The sequence below is a fragment of the Protomyctophum bolini genome (assembly GCF_963924005.1).
Source record: "Protomyctophum bolini genome assembly, chromosome: 21".
NCBI classification, from domain to species: domain Eukaryota; kingdom Metazoa; phylum Chordata; class Actinopteri; order Myctophiformes; family Myctophidae; genus Protomyctophum; species Protomyctophum bolini.
The window spans coordinates 30223702-30241737 of NC_137882.1; the positions used below are offsets into that span (position 1 = coordinate 30223702).

The 18036-nt window shown below is 45.0% G+C and overlaps 1 protein-coding gene across 1 annotated transcript in view; it reads right to left on the reverse strand.

Moving 5' to 3' along the window:
- Positions 1–18036, reverse strand: part of scn5lab (sodium channel, voltage gated, type V-like, alpha b) — a gene marked incomplete at both ends in the record, with an annotated part of 143496 nt that overhangs the window by 47044 nt on the left and 78416 nt on the right. Inside the window, 3 exons of the mRNA XM_080793847.1 lie at positions 3685–3881; positions 4752–4872; positions 5693–5833. Of these exons, the coding sequence (XP_080649973.1) occupies positions 3685–3881; positions 4752–4872; positions 5693–5833 (459 nt within the window). The remainder of the gene's footprint in view (positions 1–3684; positions 3882–4751; positions 4873–5692; positions 5834–18036) is intronic.

Sequence of the window (18036 nt, forward strand, 5' to 3'; positions counted from 1 at the left end):
ACAACGCTCCACACGCCCTAGACTCTTCTCCCTTCCGCAAAACATCCTGGACAACGCTCCACACGCCCTAGACTCTTCTCCCTTCCGCAAAACATCCTGGACAACGCTCCACACGTCCTAGACTCTTCGCCCATCCCTAAAACCCCCTGGACAACGCTCCACACGCCGTAGACTCTTCTCCCTTCCCTAAAACACCCCACGCGTCCTAGACTCTTGGTTGCGAAAATCTCCTCCAAGCAAGCTCCCACATATTTCCACTTCCTCATATTTAGCTTCCTTGTTTTGTTCCAATTTCCATTACAACTTTAGTGGGCTCTATAATACATACTGAAAGCAACGAATGTGCAATCTTAGTGAAGATGAATGTTCTAAAGGTGAGTAAAAACACAATGAAGGCAATGGTGGCAACAGGAGAACAAGAGGCAAACTAAATCTGAAAGAACACAGAAAGAAAGAAAGAAAGAAAGAAAGAAAGAAAGAAAGAAAGAAAGAAAGAAAGAAAGAAAGAAAGAAAGAAAGAATTCCCTATGGGAATTCTGATAGTAACCCCAGGGGGATATTTGAAAATAGCAGATCGGGCCTACAAGTCATTTGGATAAACCTCATGTGTACAACACATAAAATGTCCATACATGGAGATGCAAGGTTTCTGACCGACAGCTACAATTATGAATATTAGCAGATAGCAGATAGCAGACGCACGCACTCACACACACACACGCGCACATTCCGTTGGACCATAATGCATTGCCTCAGGCATTCAACCTCCATACTGGCAAGATGACACACGCGTGCGTGCGTGCGTGCGTGTGTGTGTGCTCATTGTATGAATAGTTGCGTGAATTGTGCCATCCATTTACAAAGTAACTGTCTGTAGGCTACAGAGAGAGAGAGAGAGAGAGAGAGAGAGAGTTTTTTATAGTTTTGTAAGATAGTCTTCCCTTCCCTTTAAGTTGCAATGTGCAGTAACACAGCTTTTATAGCTTGAAAACCAGACAAAGAGAGAGAGAGAGAGAGAGAGAGCGAGAGAGAGAGAGAGAGATTATTATTATTAAAGCTATAGTATCACTGCTCACAGACAGCAGCCTGATAGACAGTGATACGTTGTCATGAATTAAAATCATATCAACGTCATTCACATTAATTATCCTTCTCTAACTAACCGCCAACAAAGCCTGCAGGCCCAGCCGACAGAATGATGTCAAAGATACAAGAGCAAATAAGCTCGGTGTACGATGGTGATTATATTCCGCTCTCTACTACTGTATATACTCAATGTGTTTAGCTTGTGGGAACGGCAAGCTCCGCCAGCGATATTATTATGTCTCGTGAAACGCGACCCCCCCCCCCCCCAGATCCTTAAGGCCCCGCCCCCCTCTGGTGCGACAAACGCCGCGTCAACGAAATGACAGCATCAGCAAAAAAAAGTGGCCCCTCAGCCACGAGCATAGCAGGATGATGACGAAATGGCCCCGCTGGCCTCCACCCACCCACCACCACCACCACCACCAAACCTGGGCAGGAACACTGACTTGCAGTCAGAACCATAAATGCGCCGCACGTGCGAGTTTGCGTGTGTGTAGTAATGCACGTAACTCGAGAACCGTTTGCCCCACCGACTTCACATTCGACACACGCGTTCCACACCCCCGCAGGGAGTGCAGTGCCTGGTATCGAGTCGGTCGGGCCTATACGGTTGTCCAGAACCACCACAAAAGGCTCTGGTCAGGCTCTGCCTGCAGTGGGCCTAATGAGGCCACCAAGTGCCCTCACCTGTGCAATTCCCAGCCTCTGCCTCAGCCAATTGATTGCCGCATGGCAACCCCACACCTGACAATTGATTACTTAACCATTCCACAGTTTGCCACAGTTTCAGACACAGGCAGACACAGAGATCTCCAAGTGGGAAACAGACAGACGGGTGCTATGACAAGTAAACAACGGGGTGGGACCGACGGGCACGTACAGGTCTCAACCTGGGAACCCATCGGCAAAGAAAAGAAAAAAACAGCACCCTCTGCTCTTTGTTTCCTTTTGAATTTGCATTTGCCTCTGGGGGGGCGTGACCCAGGGCATGGACGATGTGATGTCAGGACAGTGGTGCTGGTAATATGAACAACAACATTACATTGTTTAAGGCAGTGTGGCACTGACAGATTCTGCTCTCAGCAGAGCAAGAATCTGTCTGGAGAGATTACATTGTTAACTGACCTAGATAGTGTACAGTACGTTGTATCAAAAAAGAAATAAGACACAGATGCACATTTCACTTTGATTTTGTTTGAGTCATGTAGTCTTTGGAATACATTTTGTGTTTACCCGTAGTCATATTTTAGTCATCTGAGAGGTATTAGTGTTAAACTAGTTTTAGTCGACTAAATATGATAAGAATATATAGTCGACTAAATCTACAGTTGATCATAATGGAGATTTTACACTCTTTTGCCATGGTGAAAATAGCCGATCTACAAACTGAGCTTGTAGATCTACTATTTTCAGAGTGCAAAACCCCAGCGCAACCAAACATGAACCGACTTGTCTTTTAGTGCTACTGGATCTCTTCAATCCGTCCTTATAACATCTAGGTTGTATTTGTTGACGAAATACATTTTGCTAATACACTTAGTTTAGCCATTTAGTTTTCATTTCGTTATCGTCAGGGAAAGGAAGGTAGTCATATTTCCTCGTGGTTTTCGTCGGCGAAATCAACACTGGAACACACTCGACAGGGTTTTACAGATTCCAATGATCTTTCACACTTTCTTTTTGTGCCCTCTACAGCTAAAACTGCCGGGTTAAACATGCACTAAATGATCACCGTGGTTTCATTCTTGTAACATCTGCAAAGTGAATGTTTATATATAGGATATTCCTTTTTTTTTTACTATTGTACTATGATAACCTGCATTTCCGCCGTGTCACGTCACGCCCCGTGACATGTCACACCACCATATATGGCCGTCTCCATATATGAAGATCACGACACTGACCTCATCAAACCCTGGGTAGCCATACATACATGGATCTTCACCTAGATTTGCATAATATGTAGCCGGCCAGCAACCTCAAACCTCAAACCCTTAGATCTCCACACAGGAGCTGTTCTGACATTCCATTATATTGATCCGACCTCATCAAACCCTGTACACTCAAGACACGCTCCATATATGGCCAGTGCAGAATTAATTCCATATGTTGATCTGACCCCCCCCATGCCAAAGCACCAGCACTCGACCAACAGTCTGCTGTCGTCACCCAGGCGGATATGTTGATCTAACCCCCCCATGCCAAAGCGCCATGGGGGCGCATCCACTTGCATTGTATATTCTGCATTCAAAGCTCTATCTCAGAAACGACATTCATTGCGCCGTTTCTGGGTAAGACAAGGTTTTTCAACGGCCTGTAGCAGGCGCTGTTTTCACCACCGACCGAGAGAACAACAACCGGTCAAGACATTTTGTCATTGTAACGGTTACGGATAATTGGCTCTCCTCTCCTCTCCTCTCCTCTCCCCTCCCCTCCCCTCCCCTCCCCTCCCCTCCTCTCCTCTCCTCTCCTCTCCCTCCCCTCCCCTCCCCTCCTCTCCTCTCCCCTCACCTCCCCTCCCCTCCCCTCCCCCCTCCCCTCCCCTCCTCTCCTCTCCTCTCCTCTCCCCTCCTCTCCCCTCCCCTCCTCTCCTCCTACCTCTCCCTCGGTCTCGGTGTGTGTGGCGTCCTCTCGCTCGTCGTCGTCGGAGGTGTCGCCCTGGTCTTCGTCGTCGTCGTCCTCGGTGGGGAACTCCACGTCGGACTCGCCCACGGCGATGGGAACGTTGATGGTCAGCGAGGGGTTGGACAGGAAGCTGTCATCGGGGGTCACCACGAACGTTTCCACATGGCGCCCTGACACACACACACAGGTTTGTATTCATAATAATAACACACACAAACACACACACACACACACACACACACACACACACGTTCATATTAAAGCCGCAAATGTGCAGGCTTTCAATCTCCAAGCTTACAACGCGTCACTAAATCTAACTTATAAATGTCAAATCCTGATACAAACACGATATTCATATGGAGAAACCCCGTCATTTAAAACATTGCATCTCAATGGGAGAGAAGGGCAGCTTGCCCTGTCTCCTCGCTGCTATAACGTGCCTTTTGGGTGAGGAACGGGTTGGGGAGGGACTTATAGCGAAGGGCTAATTACAGGCCAAATTGCCTATACCATATTTCAGTAATCCTGTGTCGAATTGACATCTCAGTAATTTGGGGTAGAATTGAGTTCTTACCAGCTAGTGCCCACTCTGGAAATGTTCCTGTTGATTAAAAATCTTTGTGTTTAGGCTAATATACCGCAACGTAATTCAGCCATGCTCTCACTAGACGTCCCTAGGGTCATTTCTAAATGAGCAGATGCCAATATATAACAGTTAGTCCCGTCCCAATGGTGTATTTGTGTCGACGGAATCAACCACCGGGGAGTGTGTTTAACCCATTCTGACCTGAGATCAGATTCATACGAGGTTTCCACTGGACACACACTGGTCTGATTAAACCCATTCTGACCTGAGATCAGATTCTAAAAATCTCAGTCGTTCTTCGATTTCTCAAAAATAGCAGACCTACAAGCTCGTAGCGCGCCACTCGGTGGCGCGCTATGAGCTTGTAGATCTGCTGTTTTTCAATAGCTAAAGCACGACATGATGCTAACACCAACATGGGTTCCCGTTCAGAATGGGTTAAGTGTCACCATACCTATAACGGCGCCGTTGGCCTCGGGGGGCTTCGCGCTGCTGAGACGTTTCAGTTTCACCGACTTGGCTTCGTTACGCCTCTGTCTGCGACGTTTCAACTTCCCATTGAAGTACTCCACCACCTGTGCACACACACACACGCACGCACGCACAGGCACAACACGCGCACGCGCACAGACACACGCACAGACACACACGCAACAAGTATATTATTTATTTAAGCTGCAAGAATTGGATTGGTCACCGTTTTCAGTGTAACAGTGCATGGCTAATCCGTTTTGTCACAGTGGTGTTTCCCTAGAGCGTCGCAGTCCCTCACCTCAAGTTTTCGGGCCAAACACATAATTACAAAGAAGAAAAACAACAAAAAAAGTGTTGTAACCTGCCGTTTTTTCCTACTTTCTAATTCTTTGTTTGGCCCGAAAAATTGTGTGTGTTGTCATGATTTGTCACAACAAGAGTTGGCTTCGTACAGCGCTTAAAAGGTCTTTAAATAAATGAAATAAGAAATGCCTATGGGAGAATGCATTGGGTTTTCATTTCCTGGGCCACTCGTTTTTCTGAAAGGGGGAGGGACTGCGACGCTCTATAGCCTGGCCCAGCCACCATGATTTCTGATCGCAGGGGTTCTCAACCCGCCAAATTATTTTAGGGGATCGCCAAATTATTTTCAAAAAACCTCATTTTTTTCCCTTTTTTTGCAACTGAATGGCTGGAACATTCAGTTGCAAAAAATGGCGGAAAAATGATGGCGGTATCATGGCGCTGTATCCTATTGGTTCACCGGTCTGAGCATGCGCCCCGCCCCCGTCCCCTCCCTCGAAAAATGGGTTACAAAATCGTGGGATAAAAATTATAAAAAAATAAATAAAATGTTGACATCCTCCGGATCACAGACAGACAGACAGACAGACAGACAGACAGACAGACAGACCGGTATACCTTTGTGCGGCCCTGGGCCACGCCCACTTTGATGCGGTTGATGGCGATGTGCAGGTTGTTCATCTCTCCGTCGTCGTCCGGAGCCGACAGGTTGTCCGAACTGAAACTACTGAGGAGCAGCGCCAGGAAGAGGTTCAGCACCTGGGGAGAGAGACGCTCGTTATCAACACCTGGGGAGAGAGACGCTCATTAAGAACACCTGGGGAGAGAGACGCTCATTATCAACACCTGGGGAGAGAGATGTTCATTATCAACACCTGGGGAGAGAGATGTTCATTAACAACACCTGGGGAGAGAGATGTTCATTAACAACACCTGGGGAGAGAGATGTTCATTAACAACACCTGGGGAGAGAGATGTTCATTAACAACACCTGGGGAGAGAGACACTCATTAACAACACCTGGGGAGAGAGACACTCATTAACAACACCTGGGGAGAGAGACGCTCATTAACAACACCTGGGGAGAGAGACGCTCGTTATCAACACCTGGGGAGAGAGACGCTCATTAACAACACCTGGGGAGAGAGACGCTCATTAACAACACCTGGGGAGAGAGAAGTTAATTAACAACACCTGGGGAGAGAGAAGTTAATTAACAACACCTGGGGAGAGAGATGCTCAATATCAACACCTGGGGAGAGAGATGCTCATTAACAACACCTGGGGAGAGAGATGCTCATTAACAACACCTGGGGAGAGAGACGCTCATTATCAACACCTGGGGAGAGAGACGCTCATTATCAACACCTGGGGAGAGAGACGCTCATTAACAACACCTGGGGAGAGAGACGCTCATTATCAACACCTGGGGAGAGAGACGCTCATTAACAACACCTGGGGAGAGATGCTCATTAAGAACACCTGGGGAGAGAGATGCTCATTAAGAACACCTGGGGAGAGATGCTCATTAACAACACCTGGGGAGAGAGACACTCATTAACGACACCTGGGGAGAGATGCTCATTAACAACACCTGGGGAGAGATGCTCATTATCAACACCTGGGGAGAGAGACGCTCATTAACAACACCTGGGGAGAGAGACGCTCATTAACAACACCTGGGGAGAGAGACGTTCATTAAGAACACCTGGGGAGAGAGACGCTCATTAACAACACCTGGGGAGAGAGACGCTCATTAACAACACCTGGGGAGAGAGACGTTCATTAAGAACACCTGGGGGGAGAGACGTTCATTAACAACACCTGGGGAGAGAGACGTTCATTAAGAACACCTGGGGAGAGAGACGTTCATTAAGAACACCTGGGGAGAGAGATGATCATTATCAACACCTGGGGAGAGAGACGCTCATTAAGAACACCTGGGGAGAGAGACGATCATTATCAACACCTGGGGAGAGAGACGCTCATTAACAGATCCATTAATCGGTTAAAACTGGGAAAGCATCGGTGTCCTTTAGCCATATTTTACACACCAGCTTGTAGCTATTTTGGAAAAATCTTGAAAATGCCAGCCAACCTTTGAATATATTTAAAAAGTGACATTTTACTAAAATCTTTGTTTTTGGGGGGTCCATGGAACACCACTGAGAAACAAATACATTTTGAAGAAATCCGTTATATGATTTAGATTTTAGAAGACGTTAATCAGGTCTAAATGGGCTAATATTATCCATCTTAAAATTCATACTTTTCTTTCTCAACTACAGTTTTAAAATAATTGTAGTGGAGTAAAAATACAATGTTTGCCTTCGAGATGGAGGCTATTGAAAAATGGACATACTCAAGTAAAGTAATATTACCGCAAAATCGTAGCTACTTAAAGTGCAAGACCACTTTCATAGAGGTTTGGGTTGGGTAACTACACAACCCACACACACACACACACACACACACACACGATGAATAATGTGTGAGACACTGTTCGACAATCTGCTGAATAATTCGGAGCTCTGCTTTTAGACAGATTAGATTAGCTTCTCCTTAAACCGCATTTGTGTGTGTGTGACTGTGTGTGTGTGTGTGTGTGTGTGTGTGTGACTGTGTGTGTGTGACTGTGTGTGACTGTGTGTGTGTGTGTGTGTGTGTGTGTGTGTGTGTGTGTGTGTGTGTGTGTGTGTGTGTGTGCGTGTGTGTGTGTGTGTGTGTGTGTGTGCGTACGGATGAGACAAGGTGTCTAGGTCAGGTAGATCGAGTAGCAGCTTCCTGTGCCTGTCCCGTAATTACTGTGTCTATCAACAGACACACCACACACACCACACACACCACAATTAAAGGGTTAGAATTACGCTGCACGGGGAGGGATTACATCATGTTGGGCAGAATTAGGTCTATTTTGTTTATTTCTATTTTCTATTTTTGAGGGATTTTGTGATTTTTTGAGTGAAATACATATTCATTCATTGTGTTGTTTAAGGCAGCACATTTTGATTTTAGTTTTAGTCGTAGTCTCTTGAATAGTTTTCATTTAGTTTTAGTCACATTTTAGTCACCTGGAATGTTTTAGTGTTAGACTAGTTTTAGTCGACTAAATGTCAGAAGATTTTAGTCGACTATATCTATACAGTTGATTTAGTCGACCAAAATGTATTTTGGCGGGCCTTGATGGTGTCGCAATGACACTTGATTTTCTCCTATTTTGTAAAATGTGTAAAATGACTTATACTGGATCTCTTGTCCACTAGTCCCCTTCCTAGCGTCTTTGTCTAGTTTTTATCTTTGGCGAAATTGTCAATACATTTAGTCTTAGTTTTAGTCATCATAGCTTAGTTTAATTTAGTTTCCATTTAGTTTTCGTCAGTGAAAAAAGGTATAGTCGCGTCTTAACTTTAGTCGACGAAAACAACACTGATTCATATAGGCGTCCAGGACCGCAGATGTCCCCATTTGTGTGGGACAGTCCCTCTGAGGGATGGAGCTCGCTAACCGATACCCGGCAAAATAACAAGCTTATCGAGGACCCGTTATCAATATAAGCTTTGGGCTTATCAAGCCTGTTATCGAGCATATAGCGGCCCATGACGTCATGTTTAAACAATCACAGACACGAGGCGATCAAGTAATAAATCACACATGCAGGCACAAACATGTCGGTCTAAAAAAAATTATTGATACCTGCCAACCAGCGCTGTCCGGGTACACAAATGTACACTTTTTAAGTACACAGATTTACCAGTTAACAGTTTCTTTAATATTATTGTATTGGTCAAAAGGTCAATTGCCTTCGATTTGTTTACAAAAGTACTGTATTTGAAGACCCTGGCAAAAGATAATGGTTCTGTTAAGAATGTATCGTCTCCCGTCTTTCCCTAAAACAATAGCTCGATAGTGAGCTTGATAAGAACCCGGCTCGATAAGCCTGATCGATGGTACTCGTAATCAATACAAAATGAACAAGCTCCTTCCCTATATTGTCTCATTTCCAAGACTTTTCAGGCTTCCCACAAATTGAGACCCTGTCCCACATTGTGACTGGCAGGCATCAGTGTTCAAACTGAGACCCTGTCCCACATTGTGACTGGCAGGCATCAGTGTTCAAACTGAGACCCTGTCCCACATTGTGACGGGCAGGCATCAGTGTTCAAACTGAGACCCTGTCCCACATTGTGACGGGCAGGCATCAGTGTTCAAACTGAGACCCTGTCCCACATTGTGACTGGCAGGCATCAGTGTTCAAACTGAGACCCTGTCCCACATTGTGACGGGCAGGCATCAGTGTTCAAACTGAGACCCTGTCCCACATTGTGACGGGCAGGCATCAGTGTTCAAACTGAGACCCTGTCCCACATTGTGACTGGCAGGCATCAGTGTTCAAACTGAGACCCTGTCCCACATTGTGACTGGCAGGCATCAGTGTTCAAACTGAGACCCTGTCCCACATTGTGACTGGCAGGCATCAGTGTTCAAACTGAGACCCTGTCCCACATCGTGACTGGCAGGCATCAGTGTTCAAACTGAGACCCTGTCCCACATTGTGACTGGCAGGCATCAGTGTTCAAACTGAGACCCACTGTCCCACATTGTGACTGGCAGGCATCAGTGTTCAAACTGAGACCCTGTCCCACATTGTGACTGGCAGGCATCAGTGTTCAAACTGAGACCCTGTCCCACATTGTGACTGGCAGGCATCAGTGTTCAAACTGAGACCCTGTCCCACATTGTGACGGGCAGGCATCAGTGTTCAAACTGAGACCCTGTCCCACATTGTGACTGGCAGGCATCAGTGTTCAAACTGAGACCCTGTCCCACATTGTGACTGGCAGGCATCAGTGTTCAAACTGAGACCCTGTCCCACATTGTGACTGGCAGGCATCAGTGTTCAAACTGAGACCCTGTCCCACATTGTGACTGGCAGGCATCAGTGTTCAAACTGAGACCCTGTCCCACATTGTGACTGGCAGGCATCAGTGTTCAAACTGAGACCCTGTCCCACATTGTGACTGGCAGGCATCAGTGTTCAAACTGAGACCCTGTCCCACATTGTGACTGGCAGGCATCAGTGTTCAAACTGAGACCCTGTCCCACATTGTGACTGGCAGGCATCAGTGTTCAAACTGAGACCCTGTCCCACATTGTGACTGGCAGGCATCAGTGTTCAAACTGAGACCCTGTCCCACATTGTGACTGGCAGGCATCAGTGTTCAAACTGAGACCCTGTCCCACATTGTGACTGGCAGGCATCAGTGTTCAAACTGAGACCCTGTCCCACATTGTGACGGGCAGGCATCAGTGTTCAAACTGAGACCCTGTCCCACATTGTGACTGGCAGGCATCAGTGTTCAAACTGAGACCCTGTCCCACATTGTGACTGGCAGGCATCAGTGTTCAAACTGAGACCCTGTCCCACATTGTGACTGGCAGGCATCAGTGTTCAAACTGAGACCCTGTCCCACAATACCCACTACTATAGGCTACAGTACCAAGTCGGCCATACCACCCATGACAAAATGATCAGTTTTTAAAACAAAATATGAGATGCCAGAGCAATTTATAAACATGGTAGGCAATATTAGGCATATGGTCGAATATGCCGAATCAAGGCATTAAATAGCAATACGTCATACAGGTACGTTGCGAACCCCATCCCACTTGTCCCACACAAGCTATACTTCTGTCCCTGAAACACATGAACAGTTTGGATGTGGTCACCCTAGTTTTGCGTGCGTGCTTATGTGCTAGACTGATGCATGCAGTGTGTCATTGTAACAAGGTGGTGAAGTAATCTTATTTTTGAGAAACTAGGTCGACTTTTCAAGCACGAATAAACATGAATTAATTAATGACCAAAATAAAAGCTTGATGCGATATAATCGTGACTCGTTATGTATACCGTTTAACATTGGAACTGCCCCCGGTGTGTAAACACATTAACGGATGTGAAGACTCGAGTGGAGTGGGAACCTAAATGTTAATTTCACAAAAAAGTAAAATAATAATAATAATGTTTTGGAAAATAGTGTGACGTAAAGTATAAAGCATGCGTGATGTGGACCAAAATTCACCCTACAAATGATTGTGTGCCCAAAATGACTTTCTAAAACGGGTAGTCCCAATACTTCATTCTGATTGGCTGGTTACCGTCACGTGACCGGTGTAAATTTCACCGATAACCCACTCCTTCAATCACTTTGTATCAAACTGCAGCCTTGTAGCTGAACTGGGGAAGGGGAGCGCTTCATTGCCTTACAAACACATGCCGTGCGGGCGTCTATAAGCACCGCCCGGCTCATATGACTGTGAATGTGTGGCTCCAGGCAGCCCCGTAAATACATCAAGCGCTATTCTCCCGTCACATATAGCTACTTGCGGAGCAAAACAAGGAAGTGTTGTGGCTCTGGCTTGCTCGCTCTGGTGGCGCAAAGCGTAGATACTTTTGTGAATGTAATAGTTTTATTAGGTTAATATTGCTATAATGTTTGTAACCGTTTTAGAAAAGCAATAAGCCATATAATAATAAGGATATCACAGGTGTAGCAATTGTAGAAATATTGGGCCTTATATGTAAAAGAAAAATTTGATTATGTATTTGTCACCTCATTTGAACAATACATTTAAATTGGATTTTTATTTAAATTAAAATCTAATTTAAAATTCATATTATTATTTTTTATACAGAATGAGATCATATAAACATAATTTTATATTGCATATCAATAATAGTCCAGAAAAATATGCATTGCCCAAAATTCATATTGCTCATCCCTGTCGTCACCACGACTGTACAAATACTTGAGTAAAACTATACACAACAAGCCTAACCCATTTAGGCCTGATGTCGTAATTTAAAATTTAAAACATGACAGTTTTCTGAAATACCTGCAGTATGTGACGCTCAATATGTCAAGGACCCCAAAAATGTTACGCAACTGGCCCCCGACCCGCATCTGAAGATATGCTGTTCCAGGAACCCCCCCGCAGAAGCAAAGATTTGAGTTAAAAACGTTGAAAGAATATATATTGAAAGATTTGCGCCGCATTTTCACGATTAAAAAAATGCCTAAAACACCAAAAGGGGTTCCCGCCCAAAATGGGTTAAGGCACGGACTGAAATACACATAGACACGTGGTAACGTATGCAAATACACAATGACACGCACTCATGCACGCACGCACGCACACAAACACAGCTGCGCCTATAGGTCAGTCAATATCAGTGGTTGTTACATCAGTCGGGTCAAGTCAATTTAGTTTGTCCTAAAGTAGACCCAGTGTTTACCAAACACTGAGTCATTTCGTTATGTGCCACAAGTGATACAAACAAGTAAGGACAAATAAAACACAAAATAAAAACATACAAAGACTTTCAGAAAGTTTTAAAACATTTGTATAACAGGATACACCTATAAGCTCATTTTCACTATTTTCTTCCTTTTTGAGAGAGAGAGAGAGAGAGAGAGAGAGAGAGAGAGAGAGAGAGAGAGAGAGAGAGAGAGAGAGCTAAAGAAAGTGGTTAGATGCTGTAAAAGTGTGTAACCCTCGCCCTGACTCATGCAGGCTAGAGGGGGCAGGCTAAAAAGCACACAATCACCATTTTGCTTCAGCTGGACTGATGGGACAGGAAGACCCAGCTGGCCTGAGTGACGCTGGCTCTAAGCAGTGTTGTTTTCGTCGACTAAAACTATGACGACGACTTTGATGGAAACAAAAAGAAAACTATGATGACTAAAACTAAGACTAAATAGTCTCTCTCTGTGTGTGTGTGTGTGTGTGTGTGTGTGTGTGTGTGTGTGTGTGTGTGTGTGTGTGTGTGTGTGTGTGTGTGTGTGCGTCTGTAATCCACGTAAATCGTCGCCCAACTTCAATTGATTGGCTGAAGAGGTTGTCCGAAAAAGTGGATCGAGCAAATCATAAAATGGACTCATTGGGAGATCTAAAGGCCAATGTGTTTCAAACCTTCAGACCTATAGAACCTCACAAAGCAATCCGACAGGACGACCGTTAACTCTAGAACCCCACGCAGCAATCTGATAGGACGACCGTTAACCCTAGAACCCCACGCAGCAATCTGATAGGACGACCGTTAACCCTAGAACCCCACGCAGCAATCTGATAGGACGACCGTTAACCCTAGAACACCACGCAGCAAACGCGTCGCACTGTAAAAAACAGTCATTACGACGGCATCAAGGCCCGCTAAAATACATTTTAGTCGACTACAGTAAATCAACTGTAGCTTTAGTCGACTGAAACTAGACACTAACACCAAAACATTCCAGGTGACTGAAACTAAATGAAAACTATTGAAGAGACTATGACTACTAAAACAATAAAATCAACATTTGCTGCCAAAAACTGGAGGAAACCCTCTATTGTGGCTCTGAAGAAGCACCTCGTCTACCCCGACACAGACCCAGAGGTGTTCTTCTGACAGTGGCCATAGCTCCTCCACAGCTTTAAGTCAGCTCTTCCAAAGAGAAGTCCCTCTAGAATTATATAGTCCGCTCAGGGGGTAATTCTCAGTCTGAGGACACCTTAGCCGAGAGGAGGCAGCAGGGACCTCGATAGTATACTGTATATTATGTGACCAGATTTGACCGAGAGCAAATTCCAGCTTTTCACCATTCTTTTTTTTAAATGAGTTAATAGTAGCGCTATAGGTGTCATGTTATAGAGACCACAGCAGTGAACCTGGAACCACATATTTTCAGATGGGGGGGGTGGCCAAACTGACATAGAAACAGGTGGGGGGGGGGGGGGGGGGGGGTAAAATAAACTATTTACGTACCAGTATACAACAATATGAAATATAATATAATAATATACAGCTTGATGTACAGTATGCATTCACTATAAGCATCATTACGAACCAATGAGACGTGTTGCCCTCATTAGAGGCTCAGTTAAGGGAGTTGTTTTCACTTGTACAACATACAGCACACGCACACACACACGCACACACACACACACACACACGCACACACACACACGCACGCACGCACGCACGCACGCACGCGTGTCATGCCTGATGCGCCACCATTAGATCAATAGTGTTGATCAGCTATCAAGACTACATGCCCCGAACAGACCAGCCAATGACCTTGCTGCTCTGCCATATAGTCAATAAAGCCAATAGCGGAACAACAAAGCATGTTACCATGACTACCTGTCTGTCTGTCTGTCTGTCTGTCTCTTGGTCTATTGGCTTGAAAGCTATAACTTGTAGGCCAGTGTGTGTGTGTGTGTGTGTGTGTGTGTGTGTCCCACCAGAGCCCCCGGCAGGCTAATTTAAGTAAAGTGAACCATTTAGTTAGGCCAGAGGAACACCCGGCTGGTCAAGAAAATCACGTGCGGACACACACACACACACACACACACACACACACACACACACACACACACACACACACACACACACACACACACACACACACACACACACACACACACACACACACACACACACACACACACACACACACACACACACACACACACACACACACACACACACAACGAGGTTACCTGGAAATCTAGAGGAGAAATGTAGAAGGAAGACAGAGAGAAAAATAGAGTGCAGACTTGAGAGAGAGAGAGAGAAAGAGAGAGAGAGAGAGAGAGAGAGAGAGAGACACAAAGGGGGCCATGGAATGAATATGAGAGAATGAGGACAGGAAATCCTGCGAGCGCGCGTGCACGTCCTAGGTGTGCTCGTGAGTGTGCATGCGGACACATGCCTCTGTGAGTGTGCAGGTGTGTGTGTGTGTGTGTGTGTGTGTGTGTGCGCGCGCGCGCGCGTGCGTGTGTTCATGTAGTGTTCATTTGTCTTCGCAGATGAAAACATCGAGTTCAGCTCCATCTGTTTACCTCCAGGTGTTCCAGGAAACGTAATGTACATTATAAATATACCACCAACAATACAACACGGTAAATTACAACACTGTACATTATACCACCAACAATACAACACTGTATACATTATGCTATACGACAATACAACACAGTGAAGACTACAGAAAACACTGCTGAAAAACAACAGCATCCATAATATAAATAATACGAAAAAAAACTACAACCACCACAATGCAACACTGTAAACTATACAATCCATCTAAAAATGCGCCACGTGTCGTGTGTGTATCCCACCTCAAGTGGGTGGGATACACTGTGGTCCAGAACCAGCACAAAAGCCTCTGCCCGGGCTCTGGACAGGGCACAAATTAGCCAATAATTGATCACACCTGATCACCCTACCTAGATCTCCATACATGGAGCTGGCCTGATCTGACATCACAATGTTGTTCTGACATCTGCATAATATAAACTCCATATGTGGGCATGCCTGGCAAATAACTCCGTATATGTGCACAAAAGGGACACGGACATAATGCATTCCCAACCTTCATCGTGCCAAGTAGGCCAGTAGTTATACCACAAGTAAGACGTGCGAACACGGGAAGCGAACGCAGCTCGTAAATTGCAATAACAACACACACGGTAGACAGCTAACTGCGCAAATGTTAGACAGCTAACTGCGCTGTTCCGCCTGGCTTCCATAGTAACTGCGCCCTCTGGTGGCGGGTGGTGTCACACCGTGACACACACACAGACAGACAGACATGTTCTGCCTGGCTTCCATAGTCAGGGCTCATTGCATTCGCAATAATACACCATTGACAAACCACGGTTAAACTACATCTCCATAATGCATAGCTGTAAAACTACATATGCCAAAATACACCACCACAAAACTACATCTCCCATAATACACCACTGTAATGTTGCATTCACATGGGCAGATTGATTGATTGATTGAAGTATGTATTAACAGTTTGTAGAATTACAGTACATTTCAAGCACAACTTAATACAAAAACTGTTAACTGTGGACGACACCATGAAGCATTACAGTTGTTTACAATAGTGTCCACCATGTTCAATTCATCAGAACAGAGACGTACAAATTATACACTTCTATATGGCCAAACAGGAAATCATCATAAAAGGAGGGAAAAAGGGAAAAAAAACATATACAGTGACTCAGTGAGGGGACAAAGGGGTGGTTGGGGGATTTAGATTTTACGGGGGCCAGTATCGAATTGCAGCCGTCCGTAGGTGCCCTTTGAGAGCGGTTTTGAAGGAGTCAAGGGATTTGCATGTGTTAATGACTGTTGGTAGGGCATTCCACATTTTGGTGGCATAGGAGCGAAATTAATTTAGTCCCTTGTTTGTGCCGAATCTGGGTTGCACATGGTTTGTTGCACTCCCTCTAGTGTTGTGGGTGTGGACTTCGTTGACATTAAGGAAGTATTTAGACAGGTACATGGGTATCTTGGTAGTGAATCTTGTGGACCAGACCCATTGCAAGATACTGTACTCTGTTGTCAACCCTAAGCCATTCCAACCTGTCAAAGTGGGCAGGGGTGAGGTGAGTTCGGGGAGTCAGGCCAAGTAGTAGCCTGACCAGATACAAAGATGCAGCCTACCATTAATTTTCAATGGATGCCAGCAACGTGAAGCTACAAATCAAAGTAGCTGCTACAAAAGATACAAAGCTACAAATATGTTGAACTGGCTTCAACTTAAGATCAAAGCATCTTTGCATCCGCCTGTGTGAATGCAACATAAAAATACATCTCATAATACACCACCACAAAACTACATCTCCCATAGTCCACCGTGCACTGTGACACTACAACTCCCTTGCCACACATCAATCCCACACACACTTCTTCACAAAAGAAGAACAAGAAGAACAAGAAGAAGAACAAGACTGACATTACTCCGTTATCCTTTTGTATCAGATAATAATTTTCTCCATCTAAAGCCTATTTTTAACATCACGTCATATAAGCAGTGGCACTCCACTCCAGCCATTCTGTCAAGTAGGAGGTTCTGTATCCTTTAGGATAATTATAGTAGTTGATAGATAAGAGTCACATAAATAAATTAAATTATACAGACCATTACAATAGCCTACCAAACTGCTACAAAACTATACAGCATGTACAGTAAACAGTCATCAAAAAGCAGTTAAACAATTGGCATTTAAATAATCAAACCAAAATCACAACGATCCTGTCCAAATACAAATACGTGTTACATAAAAAGAACATAAACATTAAACTTACAAACAATGCTTAATTCTTCTGTAGTGTCAAACAGCACAGCTAAGCCTCTCTCTTCACAGCAAACATTGTTCTGCCTGCTCTCCCTCACACACATGATGACTCATTGTACTGATTACGCCTCAATTGCAGCTTTCTAATCAAGCAGGCTTGGGGTCACTTCAACCTAGGGTCGCTTAATAGGCACACAAATTACTTAATGAAACCTGGACAAACACTAGCCTGGAAGCATGGGGTGGACTGGCCACAGGACGTACCGGTCATATTACCGGTGGGTAAGTGAGTGACAAATAAACCCTCTTCTATCTTGAATCCTTTTGCCAGCATCATTCTTGTGAGAGCAACAAAGGGTTGTGTAGTTGTGTCTGTTGGTTTGTATCATTTATATTGTTCTGTAAAAGTGGTGGTAATAGGGCTTGTTTGTTTGTGTGTGCCTAGACAGAGCGGGCGGTAGAGTTTCTGCTATCTGTGCGCTGGTTGTGGTGGTGGGCCAGTCTGGGCCAAATTCGTGCTAAAATGAACGAATTCTTTGTCCCAGTCCAGTGTTGTGTTATTACAAAGTCCAGTGCAGCATAACGTGATGCGGATACATCGGTATAGTGCTGTGGGTCGGGAGACAGTGGTAATCGATTTGTAGGTGGCCTTTTATTTTCCTATAGCCTACTCTTTGGATAAAGTAGTAGGCCTACCTTTGTCACCGTCGGTTGGTGCTTCATAACCATAGGAGTAACCCAGACTCAATTGTTTATTAATGGAATGCAGTTATTATGTGGAGTGGTAAAAAAAAAAAGGTCTATGGATTTGGCACACACACACACAC